Below are 20,618 nucleotides of genomic sequence, written 5' to 3' on the forward strand. Positions count from 1 at the left end.
ATCTCCGTGGGAAGGGCAGGGGAGGGCTGGCTGCCCACGGGAGTGCTGCCCACGGGGATGGTGCCCACAGGGAAAGGGCCCACGGGGATGATTCCCACAGGGAAAGGGCCCACAGGGATGATGCCCATAGCAGTGCTGCCCACAGGGAAAGAGCCCACGGGGATGATTCCCACAGGGAAAGGGCCCACAGAGATGATGCCCACAGGGAAAGAGCCCACGGGGATGATTCCCACAGGGAAAGGGCCCACAGAGATGATGCCCATAGCAGTGCTGCCCACAGGGAAAGGGCCCACAGCAGTACTGCCCACAGGGATGCTGCCCCCAGGGATGATGCCCACAGGAAAAGAGCCCACGGGGATGATGCCCATAGCAGTGCTGCCCAAGGAGAAAGGGCCCACAGGAGTGCTGCCCACAGAGAAAGGGCCCACAGGGGTGCTGCCTACGGGGATGCTGCCCACAGGGAAAGGGCCCACAGAAGTGCTGCCTACTTCAGTGGGGCCCACGGGTATTCTGCCCACGGGAATGATGCCCACAGAGAAAGGGCCCACAGAAGTCCTGCCCATGGGAGTGCTGCCCACAGGGAAAGGGCCCACAAGAGTGCTGCCCACAGAGAAAGGGCCCACAGGGGTGCTGCCTACGGGGATGCTGCCCACAGGGATGATGCCCACAGGGATGATGCCCACAGGGAAAGGGCCCACAGAAGTGCTGCCTACTTCAGTGGGGCCCACGGGTATTCTGCCCACGGGAATGCTGCCCACAGAGAAAGGGCCCACGGCAGGGGGAACACCTGCCCGCCTGAGGAGGACTCAGAGCTCGGGTGATGGAACTTCTGCCACCCCAGCGCAGCCAGCTGCAGGGTTCCTGGGCTCAGTCTATGCCAGAACAACCCAGGCCAGCCCCGCTGAGCTCTCCCCTCTGCAGCAGGAAGGCACGGGCAGCAAAGGCAGGGATTCAAGCTCAGCTGTCACAAGGGGCTCAGGACACCCAGCCCAGCTGCCTGCTCCTCACACCCTCCCCGCAGGCACTGTGAATTCTTCATTCTGGATGGAAGCCCCAGCTCCTGAGGAATCCCTTCCTTCTCCATTCCAAGCTGGCAGCAGGGATGGACAGCAGCCCCTCTCTTTGCACAGGGCTCTCAACTGCACCCAGCACCTTCCCCCAGAGAGCAGCAGGAGCTCCCAGGAAATGGCACTTCAAGGAGATGCTGCTCCTCGAGAAGTGACGGGGAGCCCTGGACAACCTCCCTCCCCTGAGAGCCCACAGCCTCCTCTGAGCTCCTCCTCATTCATCCAGCTGGGGATTGCCACATCCAAACCTTCCCCAGCTACTAAAGAGCTCAAAGAAGCAACACCTGCCCCCTCTCCAGGAATGCCCACCTTTGGGAATGGTGACCTCCAGCCCTGGGATTCTGTCCCAGCAGGGCTCCAGCCTCCTGCTGCCTCTGCTGCTGCTGGTTTGCAGCCCACGGGCCTCCACACCCCGAGCACCTCATCCTCACCCCCTGGCTCTGGCTCCCAGCTCCAAGGAGCTTCTGCCCCTCCTGTGCCCCAGGGAGCCTTGCCTGGGATGCTGCAGGTGAGCACAGGGAGAAGGAGCAAACCTGGTTCTCCAGCCCTGACCCCAGCAGCCAGCCCCGTCCCCAAAATTGATTCTCCAGCCATGACCCCAGCAGCCAGCCCCATCCCCAAAAAAGATTCTCCTCAAATGACCCCAGCAGCCAGCTTTGTCCCCAGAATTGATTCTCCGGCCCTGTCCCCAGCAGCCAGCCCTGTCCCCAAACTTGATTCTCCTCCACTGACCCCAGCAACCAGCCCCATCTCCAAAACTGATTCTCCGGCCCTGTTCCCAGCAGCCAGCCCTGTCCCCAAAACTGATTCTCCGGCCCTGTCCCCAGCAGCCAGCCCTGTCCCCAGAGCTGGTTCTCTGGCCCTGTCCCCAGCAGCCAGCCCTGTCCCCAGAGCTGGTTCTCCAGCCCTGTCCCCAGCAGCCAGCCCTGTCCCCAGAGCTGGTTCTCCAGCCCTGTCCCCAGCAGCCAGCGCTGTCCCCAGCCCCTCTGGAGCACCCAGCCACAGGGACCAGGCAGTTCCCAGCCTTGTCCCCCCCAGCCCCCCCGAGCTGGCAGCTCCTGCCCTGCTCTCCTCCCATGCCCAGGGAGGCCATCCCAGCTCCCCCACAGCCCAGCCTGGCCCAGGGGTGCCCAGGGAGGTGCCAGCAGCCCTGGCACAGGCTCTGGTGCAGCAGCTCAGGACGTCCCCTGCTGCAGCTGCCGAGACCCCCAGCACAGCCAGAGGGGCCCCCCTGGCCCTGCTGCCCTCGTCCCCACACTTGTCCTTCGTGCTGAAGAGCACTGATGGCATGATCTGCCTGCAGCCCCTGCAGGATTCCCCTCTGCCCCCAGAATTCCCCAATTCCAGCCTCGGGGGGCTGCTTTCCATCCAGCAGATCCTGGCAGCACCCAACTCTTCAGCGCTGGGCCTGGCAAACTCCCACCTGGGCCCCTCCAGCCTGGTCCTGGTCAGGCCTGTGTTTGTCCTGCTGCCCAGTGACAGGGCACAGGTGCTGCCCTCTCCTCAGGGTGACCACAGAATGGCCCAGCAGGCCACCAGTGTGGGGACAACCGGGAGCAGCCAGGGTACCCCAGGGCAAACCAGTGCCTCCTATGCCACTGTGGGACCTGGAACTGCTCTGCCCACTGTGCCCACGCAGCAAGCACAGGGAGCAGAAGTCAATTCTGAGCCAGTGCCAGCCAGTCCTGTTCCTGCAGCCCTCAGGGGCCTGTCCCCAGCTGTCCCCTCAGCCCCAGGCCATGTGCTGGAGCCAAGGATGAGCCCCACAGTGCACACCATGCCCAGGCTGCCCGAGGAGATGCAGATTCCTGCTCCCCATCCCCAGCAGGGCGCTGCTTTGCTTTCCCTGGCAGCACAGCCTGGCACCTCCCCTGTGCCGCCAGAGCTGGTGTCCACTCAGAGCCTCCAATCTTCCCCCAAAGTGAATTTCACCACTGAAAGGCCACAACCTTCACCTGGAGCTCCTTTCCTGGCAGCAAAGGGACCCCGGGGCTCCCCAGAGCCTGCCCAGGCTGGGAGCAGCTCAGGGGCTGCAGGGCAGCTGGGCTCAGTGCCCACGCCCAGCCCAGCCCATGCCCCCTGCACGGGGTGTTTGCCTTCCACAGCCCCTCCCAGGGCATTGCCCAGCACCAAAGCCCTGCAGCCCCCCACTCAAAGGCTGCCAGGCACCGAGCTGCTGCCATCTCCAGCAGCTCCCAGCACATCCTCAGCCTTCTTTGTGCTTCCAGTGGGCAGCACAGCCCGGCCTGCAGGCGCTGTGCCTGCCACAGCAGCTCCAGTGCCCAGCACTGCTGGCACACCTGGTCCCACTCCCCGTTTGGAGCTGGAGCTGAGCCCTGCTGTGCCCTTCACCACCACGCAGAGACCGACAGCAGAGCAGGCTGTGCTCCCCACAGGGGCCCGAAGGCAAGCAGCCATTCCTGGGCAGGCTGTGGCGGTGGGGAGCCCTGCAGGGATGTCTGCCACCTCTCCTGTCCCTGTCCCCGCTGAGCTGTCCCCCCAGACCAGCTCGGGGCCAGCCGGGGGCAGCAGCAGGGCAGGAGCAGCAGGAGCTGCTGGCTCTGCTGGCTCTGCTGGTTCTCCTGGCTCTCCTGGCTCTCCTGGCTCTCCTGGCTCTGCTGGTTCTCCTGGCTCTCCTGCCTCTGCTGGTTCTCCTGGCTCTCCTGGCTCTCCTGGCTCCCCGAGCAGCAGCGTGTCCCCCTCGGCCGTGTCCAGCCCCAGGACAGCTCAGCCACCCCCAGCAGCCCTGGGACACGAGCTGGGTTTAACTCCAGCCCAGCCAGGCTCTGTCCCTGCCCTGGGGGGACATCCCAGCCACAGCCAGGGCACTGCTGTCCCTGCGGCCAAGGGTGCGGGTGGCACTGCCCCGCTCAGGGGCACTGAGCTGCTCCTCCTGCCAGCCCCAGCTGGGCAGCCCGAGCCCAGGGCGGTGCTGGAGCCCCCGGGGCAGCTCCCTGTGCTGCTGGGGAGCGCTGAGGGGGCAGCAGGAGGAGAGGCAGCCCCCACCAGGCAGCTGCCCACCCAGGCACCCGTGCCAGCTGCACAGCCAGCGTCACCCAGACTCCTGCTGGAGGTGTCCCACCCTCTGGAGAACATATCCCACCCTCTGGAGATGTTCCACCCTCTGGAGAACGTGTCCCACCCTCTGGAGAACGTATCCGACCCCCTGGAGATGTCCCACCCTCTGGACAAGGTGTCCCACCTTCTGGAGATGTCCCACCCTCTGGAGAATGCATCCCATCCTCTGGAGAAGGTGTCTCACCCTCTGGAGATGTCCCACTCACTGGAGAATGTATCCCACCCTCTGGAGAACATATCCCACCCTCTGGACAAGGTGTCCCACCCTCTGGAGAATATATCCCACCTCCTGGAGAACGTATTCCACCCTCAGAAGATGGTGTCCCACCCTCAGGAGATGTCCCACCCTCTGGAGAAGGTGTCCCACTCTTTGGAGAATGTATCCCACCCTCTGGAGGAGATGTTCCACCCTCAGGAGAACCTATCCCATCCTCTGGAGAACATATCCCACCCTCAGGAGAATGTATCCCACACTCTGGAGGTGTCCCTCCCTCTGGAGAAGGTATCCCACTCTTTGGAGAATGTATCCCATCCTCTGGAGGAGATGTTCCACGCTCTGGAGGTGTTCCACCCTCTGGAGAAGGTATCCCATCCTCAGGAAAACGTATCCCACTCTCTGGAGAACACATCCCACCCTCTGGAGGAGATGTTCCATGTTGTGGAGGTGTCCCACCCTCAGGATAACATATCCCACCCTCTGGAGGAGATGTCCCACCCTCTGGAGGAGATGTCCCACCCTGTGGACAAGGTGTCCCCCCTTTTGGAGGTGTCCCCCCCTCCGGAGGAGGGTGCCACAGAACCGGACCCTCATCACTCCAGCCCTGGCACTGCTGCCCGCCCCCCCAGACCCACAGCAGCTGCTGTCACCTCTGCCAGGCTGGTTCACGAGGGCACAGCTGACACCCCTGGCCATGGCAGGGACCCCGAGCCCCTTCCCCGGGTGTCCCCGGGCCCGCAGAGCCCCCGCAGCCCCGCCGGGAGCCGGGCTGGCACAGCGCCGGGGCAGCCCGGGCTGGGGGCCGCGGGCACGGAGCAGGAGGGCAGGAGCGGGGAGGTGACAGACGGAGCAGCTGAAGGCTTGGGGACAGCGGTGACCCTGGAGCCCGGAGCGCTGCGGAGCGACTGGCACCAGAGCAGGGCGCTGCGCTCGGATGTCCCCGCGCTGGACGGGCAAGTACCGCTGGCTCCCTTGGGCTGCTCCGCTGCAGCCCGCCTGCTTTTCCTTTCCATTCCATTCCATTCCATTCCATTCCATTCCATTCCATTCCATTCCATTCCATTCCATTCCATTCCATTCCATCCCATCCCATCCCATCCCATTCCATTCCATTCCATTCCATTCCATTCCATTCCATTCCATTCCATTCCATTCCATTCCATCCCATTCCATTCCATCCCATCCCATTCCGTTCCATTCCGTTCCATTCCATCCTATCCCATCCCATCCCATCCCATCCCATTCTATCCTATTCCATTCCTATGGTTGAACAGACAGGGGCTCCCGGGATGAGTGAAGAGATCTGAATCTTGACTCCAAGTTTCAGAAGGTTAATTTATGATATATATATATATATATATATATATATATATATATATAATATTGATATATATGATATTAAAATATATGACAATATATTTTATATTATATTATATTATATTATATTATATTACTTATATAATTATAAATTATAAAATATAATTATATTATATTAAAATGCTATACTAAAACTACACTAAAAAGAATAGAGAGAAAAGGTTCATCAGAAGGCTAGAAAGGAGAGGAATGATAACGAAAGCTCATGACTCTCAGAAAAACAAAAGCTCATCATCTCAGCTGACTGTGACTGGCCATCAGTTAGAAACAATCCGCATGCACCAATATCACAGATGCACCTGTTGCATTCCGCAGCAGCAGATAGTTACTGTTTACATTTCTTTCCTGAGGCTCCTCAGCTTCTCAGGAGAAAAAAATCCCGGCAAAAGGATTTTTCAGAAAATACCATAACTACATATTCCCTTCTTTTCTGTTCTATTCCCTCTGTCCCCTCTGTCCCCAGCCTCGCCATCGTCAGCGACTCCTGCGGCGCCGGGAACCACTCGGTGCGGCTGAGCCTGAGCCCTGCAGGGGACACGGCCCGCGGGGAGCCGGGCTTGGGGCGGCCCCACGACACCTTCGTGGCCCTGGTGGCCCTGCAGAGCGACAGCAGCCAGGCCCTGCTGCAGCTGCACTCGTGCTGCGTGTCCCCCTCGGCCAGCCCCGGCGCGGCGGGGGCCCAGTGCTGCCTGTTCCGCAGGTGGGAATGGGGAACGGCTTCCTTGGGATGGGATTTATGGATGGAAATAACCCGTCCTGCTCCTGCGGGGGCTGTCACAGCGGTGCAAGGTCCCCGTCCTGCTGGGGAGGCACATCCAGGGCAGGGGTGCCAGCTAGGTACACGCACAGCCCTTTTCATCCCCCCAGGAGCATGGAGGAGTCATTGCCCAGGGTTTATAAACCCACAGGGGGGTGAAATGTGGGTTCCAGCAGCTCAGGGGGTGATGGGCACACTGCAGCAAAACCAACCTCCCAAAAGAGCTCTGCTGCTCTGAGCAGGGCAGCTCCAGCAGGGAGTGCTGGATTTTCCTGCCCCTCGGAACGGGCTGGGCTGTGCAGCTTGTGCAGAGCTGGGATCTGCAGCTGTTTGCTGGTCGCTCCTGCCAGGCTGCCCTTGGAGTGCAGACACATCCAGCTGCTGGAGGGTGGCAGCTCCAGAGCCAGCAGCTTCTCCATCCAGCTGTTCCAGATGCTGAACCACTCCGTGGCCTACCTGCACTGCGAGCTGCGGGTCTGCCTGCCCGGCCAGCCGGGATGTGAACAGGTACTGGGGGGGAGGATCTGCTCCCTTGGTGCTTCCAGAGCCTCCACCCCATGGCCAAGCCCTGGTTAAAGTCTGGGAGAGGAGTTAAAGGTGTGGAAGGGTGCCAATAGTTGGTAATCCCTAAAAAAGGGAATTAAGATTTACACATGTGCTGGTGCAAGGATTGGAAATTCACCTTTAGGAATGACAGCAGAGGTGGAAAAGACTGAGGAGGCCCTGGGGTTCTGTTCAGGACACTTCAGGTGTTTTCCATCTCTTTCCCAGAGCTGCTTGGAAAGTGTGGAGCCCCTGGCCCAGCCCAGTGACAGGACCAGCCATGGAAACCTGCACAGTCTGGTGTCCCTCGGGCCTGTTTGGAGGATGAACAACAGGTTTCTGTACAAGCCAGTGGAAGGTGGGGCTCTCCTGGTTTCATTTCTCTTGCAGAGGTTTTTGCTCAGCTTTTCCTGCAGGAAACCAGCACATTTTTAATAACTTTCTTGATTAGGTTATATCCCAGTAACTCCTCACCTTTGCTTTGGCCTCCCTGAATCCCAGACGTGGGGGTTAATCAGTGTCACATCCAACAGAGTTCAAAGGCACCCTGTGAGGGAACTGAAGCTTTAGGAGGAGGGAAGGGGAGAAAAATGAGGCAGAATGTTCTGTCTGTAAAGAATTGCAGCATTTTGGAGCAGAATGAGGCTGGCCATAGGTCAGGAGTGTTTACAGGTGAAACACAGAAGCTGACTGATATTAATTAGATGTTTATAGCTATTAGAAAAGAGTGACACTGAGCTGGTAAAACATGAGAGACTTCTCAAGACCCGCTGGCACCATCCCTAACTCCTTGTGGCTGTGCAAAGAACATTTCTCACCGCTCCGTTCCCTCTCTGTGTGTCCAGGTGCTGCTCCTGCCCCGCTGCTGCCCGTCCTGCTGGGGGCCCTGGCTGCCTGTGCAGTCCTGGCCAGTGCTTTCATGGGGCTGTGGCTGCACCAGCGGCACAGAGCCAAGCCCAGCCGTTATCCCCCGTCTGGAGAATTCCACGGGCTCTGATCCCAGCAGCTGAAGCGCTCCTGCAGCTCCCCAGCCACCAGAGAAGCAGCTGAATTTGCTTGGCTTCTGTAGAACCCCTGCTGACCAGGGAGCAGGAGATGCCACCTCTGCCCCGAGTCTTCCTCTCCTCCCTTCCTTTCCTTCTGCATCAGAGCCCACAGACTGCAGGGCAGAGGAGGAATCACTGTGTGCCCCAGGGCCAGCAGAGCCAGCCCAGGCTGGGCACAGCAGAGGGGAGAGCCAGGTGAAATCCAGCTCTGGGCACTGGAGCTGCCCCCAGGGGGAGGCGGTGGGGAAAAGGCTGGAGCTGGGTGTGTGGGTAGCACCCAGAGCCCCAGAGGTGTGTCTCCTTGCATTTACAGCTTCTCTCACCTCCGAGGAGCCAAGTGCTTTCCTCCTTCCCTTCCTCCTTCCCTTTAGTCCTCTGCTGTTCTCTCCAAATCCCCACTGACGGTCAGAGAACTCCAGAATCTGCTGGAATGCACTGGGGAAAGGCATCCATGGGATGGGGGACACAAAAAGGGCTCTCCTGGGGGCTTCAGGGGCTGGCTGTGGGGAGAGCAGCCAGGGGGGACTGTGAGAGCTCCTCAGTCTCCAGCCCCACATCCCAGAGGAGCTGGGGCTGCTCCATCCTGTGCAGGACCTGCTGCAGCACCGGGAGAGTGAGCAAGGAAAGCACCTCTGGGGAGAGAGAGGGCTCTGCCTGTGCTGGGAATGACCAGCAGCACCTCACCTCCTGCTCCTCCTGCCCTCGGAGCTGGAACTGCTGAGCTCTGGGGCGTTCCTGAGCTCTGGGGCGTTCCTGTTGGCACAGAAATGCCCCTGGAAGGTGTGGGGAGGGAGAGAAGCAGCAGCTGCTGCCCCTCTGCAGCCGTGGGCTGAGTGTTCCCCTGCTCCTGAACTCCGCAATAAACCTGAGCCTCGCAGTGTTTGTCTGGTCTGTGTCTGCAGGGGAGGGAATGGGGATCTCTGTCCTTGTCCTCGGCTCCAAAATTGTGTTGGCAGCTGGGAGTGGAGGGCAGCAGGGCATCACTCCAGGTGGGCAGCTCCTGGGGAGTGCCAGGGAATTGGCAGCAATCTCCTTCTAATTGGGGCTTTCCCTCCCTAAATCCTGCAGAGCCTTTTTTCCTTTTTCTTCCCCTCTCCTGCAAAGAAGGAGTTCACTGCCAGAGCCCCTGGGGTCAGTGTAACACAAGAAACTCACATTTCCACCTGGGCCAGGCTTCCTCCAAGGATTTCCTCAAGATTCTGCCACAGAACTAAAAATCCCAGGCCAAGGCTTGCTGGCACTGAGACAATTACCCTGCAGCAGTGCTAATTATTATTTGTATTGCAGTAGCGCTGAGGGAATCAGCACCACCTTGTCTTTGACACTGAGCTACCTCCAGAGAGAGCTGAGGCATTAAAGACACAAAGGCACAAACCCAGAGGAGAGTTTTTAACCCCTTTTCAGCTGAAGGTGTGTGTGCTGCTCCTGGCGCTCACACGGTGAGGGTTAAACTGCTCTGACCAGTCTGTGCTCCTCCAAACACCCACTTCCAGGGAGATTTTATTCTATCCCTGAGGGAACTGCTCTGGTTTGCCACATTTCTGGTATTTCTGCTGAGGTTTTTTCTCAGCCTCATGCGCTCATATGGCAGTTCTGGTTGTTTGGGGTTTTTCCTGTTCTTTATCTTTCTAGAGTGTTTTTTTTTCCTAGAACCTCTCCATCCAGCTACTTCTGGGGGGGGGCGGTTTAACTCAGTTTTTTGCCTTTCAAGTGTCTTCCACATCTCCATCTAACTACTTCTAGGGAGTTTTTAAACTCAGTTTTTTATCTTTCTGGAGTGTTTTCCACCTCTCCATCCAGTTACTTCTGGAGGGTTTTTTAACTCAGTTTTTTATCTTTCTGGAGTGTTTTCCACCTCTCCATCCAGCTACTTCTGGGTTTTTTCCCTCTGTTCTCTCTGGAGTGTTTTCCACGTCCCTCATGTACAATTCTGCCTGGTGGGTTTCTCTGTTCCCTCCAAGCCTCACCCTGCCACAGGTCCCACCTCCCTTTCCCCAAACGCCCCATCTGAGGAATGCCACCCTCAGCGCACAGCAACCACTGAAGTCTCATCCTTTGCACCCTTTCCCACCCGAAATTCTTTGAGGATTTGCCCATGCAGCGCTGGATATGAGAGCCACGCTGCCAGGCTGGAGCTGAGCCTGAGCGAAAAACAGAATATGTGAGCAGCCACACTGAGGATCCACCTCTTGGCAGGAGCTGCCAGGGCTGCCCTGGGGTGAATCCCCACCTCCCCGGGCAGGGCAGGGCAGGGCAGGGCAGGGCAGGAGGAGCCTCTGTGCCTCCCCAGCAGGCAGCAGAGCCAGCTGTGCCATGGGCACGGAGCGGGGCGGGCAGCTGGGCAGCCTGACCGTGTTCAGCAAGGAGGATTTCGAGGATGAGTGGCTGAAGGTGGCCAGCGGGGGCTTTGGCCACGTGTACCAGGTGAAGCACAGGAGGTGGAGGACGGTCTATGCAGTGAAGTGCTCCCCGTTCCTGCTGCAGGACTCCAGCCTGGACAGGTAAGCCCTGCTCGGCTCTGGCCACCCCGGCTGGATGGATTGGGGGATAAAACTCTGCAGGAAGGAGTTTCTGCTCCCTGGGAAGGGTTGGGTACCCAGAGGGAGTGGGAAATAGGAGTTCTGCCTTTCCCTGTCTCGTGTGGGTGCACAAGGAACACGGGGGACGGAGCAGGGCTGAGGTCAGCCCCTTACCCAGGGATAAAAGCAGCCTGGTGGGTCATTTACAGCTCCCGCTGCACTTTGGGCTGAGGTGTAGCCATCAGACTCAATTAATCACCAAAAGCTCCAGTTTAAGATGAGGGGCAGAGGATTTCCAGCTGGTTTTGCTGCCCTGCTCCCGGAGCCTCCAGACATCTCTTTCCTCTCCGTGGTGCACCTGCAGCTCCTCTCTGCTGCCTGCTCTGTCTCTCACCAGAGACTCTGCTGGTGCCCACCTTGTGTCTGGAGATGGAGCAGGGCCAGGTAATCACAACCACTGCTGATAACACATCCAATACAGGCAGAGCTGATGGGAAACCAGCAGAGTTGATGGACTTATTTAATTTAAAATTTTATTCCCTTCAATTTGGAAAGATCCTGCCTGGATAAAAATCTCACTCCTGTGATTTCTTGTTACAGACAACAACTGAGCTCAGACTGAGCACTGGCTGTCCTCAGTTTGCTCTGCAGATCCTACACTTGCATTTTGTTCTTGTTTGTGTGGGGGGAAAAAAGAGTCAAATAATCAGTTTTAATTCTGTATCTTATCAATTGTAGTAAAATACCTGAGATTCCTCAGCCTACGGGTAGGTCTCACGGTGAGGAGCCTGCCCGAGGAAGTCTGGCAGAAGATTTTGCTTGGCTGAACCATTTTAGATCAATTAATGGCCCGGCCTAATTGCTGGCAGCTCAGCTCCGTTCCCAGGCTGTGCTTTTTAAAGGCACTCCTGGCACTTTGCTGCCTGGCTGCTCCCCCAAACTCGTTCAGCAGGTCGGGAGGGGTGAGCCTTGGGAGAACTTGGAGAAACAGGTCTGCCAGAGCTGGCAGGCAGCAGCAGGCACGGCAGGCTGGCCCTGGGAGCAGAGTCACCGCGGGACAGACAGCCAGGCACAGAGCTGCAGGCACAGCAGGAGCTGCAGCAGTGGCACGGAGCTGTGCCTGCTCCTGGCATCCTGCTGCCAGGGAACACTGGGCATTTCATGGGTCTACAGAGTGCTTTGGGCTGGGAGGAGCCTTAAAGCTGATCTCAGTCCTCCCTGCTGTGGCCAGGGGCACCTTCCACTGTCCCAGGCTGCTCCAGCCTGGCCTTGGACACTTCCAGGGAGGGGGCAGCCTCTGGGAATTCCATGCCAGCCCCTCCTCACTCTCACAGGGAAGGATTCCTCCCCATCTAACCCTGCCCTGGGGCAGTTTAAAGCCATTTCCCCAGTGTCACAGGCACAGGCTCTCTGTCCTCACTGCTAAGGGTTGAAACAAGTGCCAGTTTTTCATCTCTTTCCCTGTGGTGGCTGAATAAACCACCAAATAAACCTCAGCTCAAGTAAACCTCACATTCTCACTTTGTGAGAAGTCACAACACCATCCATGTCAGATTTTAGTCTGCAAAAGAACCCTGTGTGGCAGCATTATCATGAGCTCAAGGGGGAATTTGGGATGAATCTTTTTGGGGTAGGCAGTGCTCAGAAAGGCTGGGTGTCACTAAGTTACTACAGAGTTACTGAGCCTGTGAATCAGCTGATAACATTTCTTGCTCCCGGTGTATTTTTTATTTTTTATTTTCCACTTTCCAGGACCAGCATGAACTGTCTAATGGAGGAGGCAAGCAAGATGGAGAAAATCAAATTCCAGCACATTGTCACCATCTACGGGGTGTGCAACAGCCCTCTGGGGATCGTGATGGAATACATGGCCAGGGGGTCCTTGGAGAGGATCCTTCCCACCCACAGAATGTCCTGGCAGCTGAAATTCCGGGTGATCCACGAGATGGGCTTGGCCATGAATTTCCTGCACAGCATGAGCCCTCCCCTGCTGCACTTGGATCTGAAGCCAGGGAATGTCCTCCTGGATGGGAACATGCACGTCAAGGTACGGCCATCCCTCCCGTCAGAGCCAGGCTGTTTCTGCCAGAACCCCAGCACATCAGGTTCTTCAGGAACAGCCCGGGACAGAGTGACCCGGGGGGTGTTTAACAAGCAGCTGCTGAGCAAATTACACGGTGTTCTCAGGGTCACACAGGGACTCTGGGCCAGCACTGGGGATTTAAGGCTCCAGCTGGACTCACCTGGACAGGCTGTCAGGTTTTGTCAGGCTCCAGCTGCTCACACCTCCTCCTGTCCCTGATCCAAAGATGGGAGATGTCTGGGTGGCAGCAGGAGGGGTGACTGTGAGCATTTTGGGGCAGCTTCCCTGTTCCTGCCTGCAGATCTCCGACTTTGGGCTGTCCAAGTGGATGGAGCAATCCAGCAGGATGCAGTACATCGAGAGCTCAGCTCTGAGGGGCACCCTGAGCTACATCCCCCCCGAAATGTTCCTGCAGAACAGCAAACCCCCGGGCATCAAGTACGATGTGTACAGGTGAGGGCTGGCCCAGGGCACCCAGGGGTGTCCCCGAGCTGTGACACCCAGCAAGGGGGGCTGAACACTGCCTCAGGTTGTTACAATTCTGGTTTTCTGCCTCACAGAATGTGGGGAACACACTGGGGTGCCCTGACCTCGGTGGTGAGACTGACAGGGAGGGGGGTTCACTGTGGGTAATCATCATCCCAATGCACCTCCCAAGGGAGCTGCAGGCTGCACTGGCCCAGGTGCCATCACACCCTGTTCCCATGAAAAGGAGTGAGAGCAGAGCCCAAAGAGCCAGTGCTGCTCTTCCATCACAGTCCCTGCTGAGATTGATTGTAAAACCATTCCAATATTGGCTTATCTGCCTCCGTGTTCAGCTTCATTTTGGTCAGGAACGGGCAGAGGAGAGATTTCAGCTTGGCTTTTGCCCTTTTTGGGCGAGGAGCTTTGCAGCACATTCACACGAGCTCCACGTCCATGTCTGGAAATTGCTCAGTTCCTTGGCCTTTGCAGCACAGAGGGCAGGGGCAAGAGGGAAAGGAGGATTTGCACGGCCACAGGGACTTGCAGGAGCCAAGGGCTTGAAACCCCAATGTAAATAAAGTGGAAAAAAGGCACTGAGAGCCTGACTGTGCCAGGAAAGGCTCCAAGTCACTCATTCACTGCTCAGACCCTTTGGAAGGTGATGACCCCACTCTGAAGGGAGATACATGAGGCAGAAGCACAAGGCCTGATCCTTGTGGCCTGGGGGATGAAATCCGTCTGCTCTGGGAGATGAAATCCTTCCCTCGTGAAGAACTTCCTTCCTGATCCTCCCATTTCTGCAGAAGGCAGAAGCAATGAGTGCATTCCATGTCCAGGTGCTCACAGTCTCTCCTCTCCCGCAGCTTCGGCATCGTCATCTGGGAGGTGCTCATGCAGAAAAAGCCTTACACAGGTAAACACCGACCCTGCAGCCCTGGAAGGTTCACTGCAGCCCTTTTCCCAGGGAGAGCACCCAGGGTGTGCTGGGTTTTTGCAGGGGCCAACATGATGGCCATCATCGTGAAGGTGGCAGCGGGGAAGAGGCCGGGGCTGGAGCTCGTCAGGGACGACTGGCCCGGGGAGTGCCACCAGATGGTCGACCTGATGAAGAGGTGCTGGGACCAGGACCCCAAGCAAAGGCCCAGCTTTGCAGGTGGGACTGGGGTGTGCATCAGCCGAGGGTCAGCCCCGTGGGGTGATAAGCAGGGTTTGTGTGCAGTTTTCCCAGTTCCACCCCGAGGTTTAACAGCTGGGTGCCCTTTTGCTGTCACCCATCCCCTCATCCCTTTTCCCTCCCTTCCCACGTGGGTCCTGCCCGGCTCTGGAGCTGGGGCAGCCTCAGAGCTGAACTGCTGTGCCCTGGCAGATATCCCTGTGGAGACAGATGTGCTGCTGGCTCTGATCCAGAGCCTGGTGCAGGACCCGGAGAACGAGCGCCTGGTCAGGAAGATGTCCCACAAACCGGCCATCTCCAGGAGCCAGCAGGTGAGGAGAACCCCCTGAGCCTCTCAGGAAATCCTCTGAGGCTGCTCCTTGGTCTTACCAGAACTTGAGGCTCTCTCCCCTCCCAAAGGTGCACCTCAGCACCTTCACTGGGTGGCTGCACAGGCTGTGCCTCTGTAATTCATTGATGGGGATAAGACACTTGCAAATTAATTAACAAATGCATTAAATGATAAAGAGTCGGAGAGGAAAACCCTTTTCTGGACCTGCTCAGGTGAAGTGGGTTTATTATTCAATCACTAAAAGAAACACAAGCAAACACAGAATCACAGGGTTCTGTTCACAGCACAAAAAACTAAGGATGTTCCATTTTGAACAACTCTTACAGAAATTTTTTTAAAACAGTTTTAAATCCATGTTTCTCTGGCTAAGAAAAAAAATCATGCTTCTGGATAGTCACAACGTAATCCCAGCTAGTGGAGTAATTATGCCTAGAAAACAGGGAGAGATAGGAGTTGGGAATTATTGGTTTTTAGAGCTGTGCAAGAAACCAGAGGCCTGAAGTAGGGGCTTGGGGGTCCCTAAACAACAAAGGAAATCATTTTGGGATGCTGCCATGCAGTCAGGAAGTGGAATATGGGTGTGTTTGGGAGCAAATGAGCACAAGGAGGAAAAGCTCATGGATACCCATAGATCATCTTCATGTTCCCCCATTCCTGCTGCGACGTGATTGGCTTAGCTGAGTTTTGGGTGCCAAAACAGCATTGGATAAAAAACTCTCAAATGATGACAAAAAACTGCAGAGCAGCAGCAAAGGGCTGGGTGCAAACATTACAGAATGGAAATAAACACTATTTTATCCTTCTTTCCTCCTTTCTGAAAAAAAGGGTGACAAAGAGGAGTTCACCTTCCCCCGAGACACCAGGAGTGGGGGTAAGTAGAGGACTGGCTTTAGAATTGCAAAGGAAAGAAGGGGAAGCTATAAAAGTTGTCTGTTTTGTTGTAGAAGGATGTGGCTCATAAGGTTTTCCTTGTGGGGGACATTTCAAATTAAGGAAAATTTTAAGTTAAGGAAAAATTTAAGTTAAGGAAAAATGAACTGTTCGGGAAATAGGTACTGTGAGAGAGAGGCTAAATGTCCCAGTGCATGTGTGGCATTATTTTACATTCTTCATCTCTCAAATGACTCAATTTCATGTCATTCTACAAAGAGTCACAGGCTCTCCTCCCTTCCTGGCAATTTTTCACTCTTTTTCTCCCATTTTGCGTCCCTGCCTTTAGGAAAGGACCCCCAGGAGGTTCCTCTCCCCCCTCCACACGGGGAGGCCGGCAGCCCCGAGGAGCTGGGGCCCGAGGAGCTGGGCAGGGTGCAGGAGAACGGCCTGACCCTGCTGCACCTGCTGGTGCTGCAGGGCAACGTGGCCAGGGTGCGCTTGCTGCTGGGCCGCGGGGCCGGCGTCAACGGCGCGGCGGGCGGCGGCTGCACCCCGCTGCTGCTGGCCGTGCAGCGCCGGCTCCCCGAGCTCTGCGCCGTCCTCATCGAGCACGGCGCCGACGTCAACGCGGCCGACGAGGACGGCTGGAGCCCGCTGCACTTCGCGGCCCAGCACGGCGACGACCGCGCCGTGCGGCTGCTGCTGGACCACCAGGCCCGCGTGGACGCGCAGGAGCGCGACGGGTGGACGCCGCTGCACCTGGCGGCGCAGAACAACTTTGAGAACGTGGCGCGGGTGCTGCTGTCGCGCCAGGCCGACTGCAACACGCAGGAGGTGGACGGCAAGACCGCCCTGCACGTGGCCGCGTGCTTCGGGCACGTCGGCCTGGTCAAGCTGCTGGCCAGCCAGGGCGCCGACCTGGAGAGGAAGCAGAAGAACCTCAGGACGCCGCTGCACGTGGCCGTGGAGAGGGGCAAGTTCAGGGTGGTGCAGTACCTGCTGAAGAACGGCATCTCCGTCAACAGCCTGGACCAGAACCACTACAGCGCCCTGCACCTGGCCGTGGTCAGGGGCAAGTACCTGATCTGCGAGAAACTCATCAAATACGGGGCCAACGTGGAGCTGAGGACGGACAAAGGCTGGACGCCGCTGCACCTGGCCTCCTTCAAGGGGCACATCGAGATCATCCGGCTGCTGAAGGGCAGCCGCGCCCGGCTGGACGCCAAGGGCGGCATGGACTGGACACCGCTGCACCTGGCCACGCGCTACGGGGACGAGCCGGTGGTCAGCGAGCTGCTGCGCTGCGGGGCCAACCCCAACACGGCCGAGAGGGCCCACTGGGCCCCCCTGCACTTCGCCGTGCTCAGGGGCTCCTTCCTCAGCGTCATCCACCTGCTGGAGTGCCGGGCCGACGTCAACGCCAGGAACAAGGTGGGCTGGACGCCGCTGCACCTGGCGGTGCTCAAGGGCAACATGGCCATCATCAAGACCCTGCTGAAGGCAGGGGCGCTGCTGGACGTGGAGGACGTCGCTGGGTGCACGGCCCTGCAGCTGGCCGTGAGGCACCAGCGGGAGAACATCATCACCCTGCTGCAGGAGGCCGCGGGGGGCAAAGCCGGGAGCAGGACTGTGGACGAGGTGAAGGTCCCCAGAGCCAGGCTGATCCCAGGAAGGACAGATCTGTAAATTCACCAGCTCTGGGCTTTCCCACAGCTTGAGCTTTCCCACGTCAGCTGTGATGCCTTAAAGCACCTTGTCCTGTCCCCTGCTGATTACAGGAAAATATTTGCCCTTTTTAATGGAAGATTTTTAAGCGTGAACACTCAGAGAGTAAAAGAAAATGAAGTTATTTGATGACAAGATCTTTTCCAAGCTTGTAGAACGGTGATACTTTAGGCAGTGCTTTCCCACTGAATCCTTCCTGAGCAGGGATTTATGCACTCCCTGCTCATGCAGGCAGTGCTGAAGCTGTGCACAGCACACACACGTCTTCCACAGCTTTTATTGCTTTCATCCCATGTTTTCCTACAGAGAAAATTGGTGTAAAATGGCCCTGGCACAGGTGGGAATTGAATCGTGAGATTCTCACCTGCTGCTGGCACAGCAACGTGTCAGATTTCCTGACATCTCCTTTCTGTGACAAGAATCAAATAAAACAAGGCAGGGAGGAAAAAAATCACTGCTAGAGAGCATTGAAATGGATGCAGCACAGGGAACAGAAATTCCAGCGTAATCACACACGAGATCTGGCTGCTTGCAGGTCAAGCTTTGAGTCGTGTCTCTGGGGGAAATAATTCCTGGTTTCCTTCAGGAAGATGTTCCAGAGCTCGATCAGTGCTGTGAAAAACATCTTCTTGGTGGATTTGATTCCCTGGTGTGCAGCTCTGACAGCCCTGCTGTGACTCCCGAGTCCCCAAACGTGCCTGCTGGGAGGGTGACTTGTCATGGCCTTGAGCTGGGAAGAGGCTGAAATAGAAACAAACAACCCCAGCTCTGCAGGGGAGCTGTTATTGCCTGGTAACATGAGATTAAACAGGTTAAAAACAGGGGTTAAAATACCCAACCTCTGCTAATGTAGTTTTCATTTTATATTAACTTAAGATATTGATGTGAATTGTATTCAAACTCAGTTTTTCGTGATGCTTTGGCACCAGAGCCTTCAGATCTCATTTAAAATAAATTGTAATGAAATGATTCATTTTTAACATTTGCCACTGGTGAAGTGGGGAGCTGGGCAGGTTATGAAATGAAATGCTAGTGACATTTTGGCTTGCAGGGAGTGTAAAAAATTGGCTTTTTTATTCCAACCACAAAAAAAAAACCCCAAAAATCTTGGCATTTCCCTGATTTACTCACTCTTGATATTCCCTAATTTTGTCCAAGGAGGAAAGGCCTGGCTGAAGGAATTCTTGGGATGCTCAGACCTCCCTGTGCAGCTCCTTCCCTGAGCTTCAGCTCTATTGATTCAGCAAATGTCTCCCCTGCTCGGTGTCATTTGAAATATTTACCCAGAAAGAAAGAAATCCAATTGCCACACAATTCAGCAGCTCCTTTCTGTCCCTGCTCCGGCAGAAAAACAAAACTCAGCTCATATGTCATGGAACGTTCTCTACAAGAGCTTAATTAAATTTATAATGAAAATAACAGGGGATTAAGAAGACACGAGGGAAATACACTGCTCTTGCAGAGCATTCCAGAGGTGATAGAAGCAATTTGCAGAGAAAATTACCTGTTTGCTGCTCAGTTTCTATAGAAATTAAATGAGTCTTTACAAACTCTGGAAAAGTGCATTCCAGCCTCCGCTTTGTGACTGTGCAACTTGCAGCTTATTTCTAAAATTATTCGTAGATCTCCATCCCCCCTCTTTTTTTTTTTTCTTTCCCCTTTTTCAACTCCGTTTCAGTCTTTTGTCCCTGCTGATGAATCTGCTGCTGATTATCTCGTGTTCTTACCCAAAGTTCATGGCCCAGGCAGCAGCAGCAGGGCAGAAACCTCCTAAACAGCTCGTTTAGATTCCAAAAAATCAAAATTGTTGGCCCTTATGGCTCAAAAATCGTGGTTTTGGGGTACCCAGAGCTGCCTGGGTGAGCAGGGTGGTGTGTCTGGTGTTGGCAGGAGTTGTGGAATGACTCAAGTGCTGCCCTGAGCATCCCTGTGCTGAGCAGCTCCTGAACCACGGCGATATTTCCAATCCAATTCCTCTTCAAACCCCTCAGAGAATCCCAGCGTGGTTAAGACACAAAACCAGAGGAGGGAAATTGAAGGTTCCTTCAAGCTGGTCTTGCTCCAGCCCTGCTCCCTGCTGGAGCCACCCCGAGCTCTGTAAGTGCTGGATGTGCTTGGGGCTGCCTCTCCACCATCTGCAGGCAGTGGGGAAATGGATGGGATTGTCAGGACCCCGTGTTCCCCACCAGCAGCACACCAAGAAACTCAGATAAATCAATCAGCAGAGCAGGGGATGGTTTCACAAGGGGCTGGCGCTGATTTCCTAAGTGCTCTCTCAGAGCTGGATCTGACTGCAATATAAATTCTCTGATGCAAAATTCCTTTGAAGGGGAGCTGCTTGTTGTGATGAAAACGTGGACATTTCTGTGGGAAGTGTGGCTCTTCTGTGAGGGAATGTTCACAGGAAAATGTTGGGAATTGAATTTGGTTAAATCCACGTTTTGCATTGCTCCTTCTTCCCAGCGACTGTGATTTGTTTGTTTGGCAGCGCTGCAATTATGCAGATATGGGATTAAATTAAAATTAAAATAATGCTGCGTTTTAGAGGAAAAGGGATCTGAATAAATACAGCTTGTGGGGGGGGGAAAAACCCTTATTTTTAGCAGAAATGCTTGTTTTTTTCCATAGCCCCTCAGGTGTGGAAAATCAAGATGTTTCTGACAGCAATGATGTGGATGTAGGAGGCAGTGATTTTAATGTAAGAAGGAATAGTGAATTCTCTGTGTTTCTTTCCCTTGCAAGGAGGTGGTGGTAGGCTCTGTGCTGTGGCAGACGTCAGTGTGAGACGTGCTCAGCCTCTCCCTGGCCTGGCAGGATTCCTCCTGCTCCCTCCCCAGCCCAGCCAGCGCTCCCCTGTGCTCTAGGGAGGGGTTTTGTCCCTTCCTTTGCAATAAAATCCCCTCCAAAAGCAGCTCCCAGCCAGCTCCATCAGTGCAGGTGTGAGCTCCACTCGCATTAGAATAATGGGAAAGGGCCTGGCTGGGAATCAAGGAGCTCTTGCTGTTTGCTCCTAGCAGGCAGCTCATCCCCAGCAAGTTCAACATCTTTTGATCAGCTGCTGCTTTCCTCTCCTCTGGCTCAGAGCACAGCAGGGAACCCTTCTCCTCTGCAATTTGCTGCTGGCCTCCTTCTCTGGGAAAATAAATAAATAAATAAAAAGCCCCACAAGCCCGAGCCCAAAAGTGATTGTTTTTAAAGCCTGAGGTTCTTGGCAGTGAGAGGTGGAGTTCAGCTCTGTGGGGACAGTTTGGGGAGGAGATATCACAGTTCAGGCTCTCACTTTGGCAGTTCAGTGCTCCTCACACCCTCTGTGGCCTTGGGAAAAATCATTTGTACCCACACAAAGCCCAGGAAAAGATTTAC

At 55.9% G+C, this 20,618-nt stretch overlaps 1 protein-coding gene across 1 annotated transcript; it reads left to right on the plus strand.

Moving 5' to 3' along the window:
* The first annotated feature begins 10,398 nt into the window (after positions 1-10,398).
* Positions 10,399-18,235, plus strand: ANKK1 (ankyrin repeat and kinase domain containing 1). The gene is made up of 8 exons (XM_064397546.1): positions 10,399-10,586; positions 12,357-12,651; positions 12,989-13,140; positions 14,016-14,065; positions 14,150-14,305; positions 14,519-14,637; positions 15,483-15,528; positions 15,877-18,235. Exons 1-8 carry the CDS (start codon positions 10,399-10,401, stop codon positions 17,214-17,216), a joined length of 2,346 nt encoding a protein of 781 aa, XP_064253616.1. The 3' UTR covers positions 17,217-18,235.
* Positions 18,236-20,618: the final 2,383 nt, after the last annotated feature.

The sequence above is a fragment of the Passer domesticus genome, chromosome 23 (genome assembly GCF_036417665.1).
Source record: "Passer domesticus isolate bPasDom1 chromosome 23, bPasDom1.hap1, whole genome shotgun sequence".
Taxonomy (NCBI): domain Eukaryota; kingdom Metazoa; phylum Chordata; class Aves; order Passeriformes; family Passeridae; genus Passer; species Passer domesticus.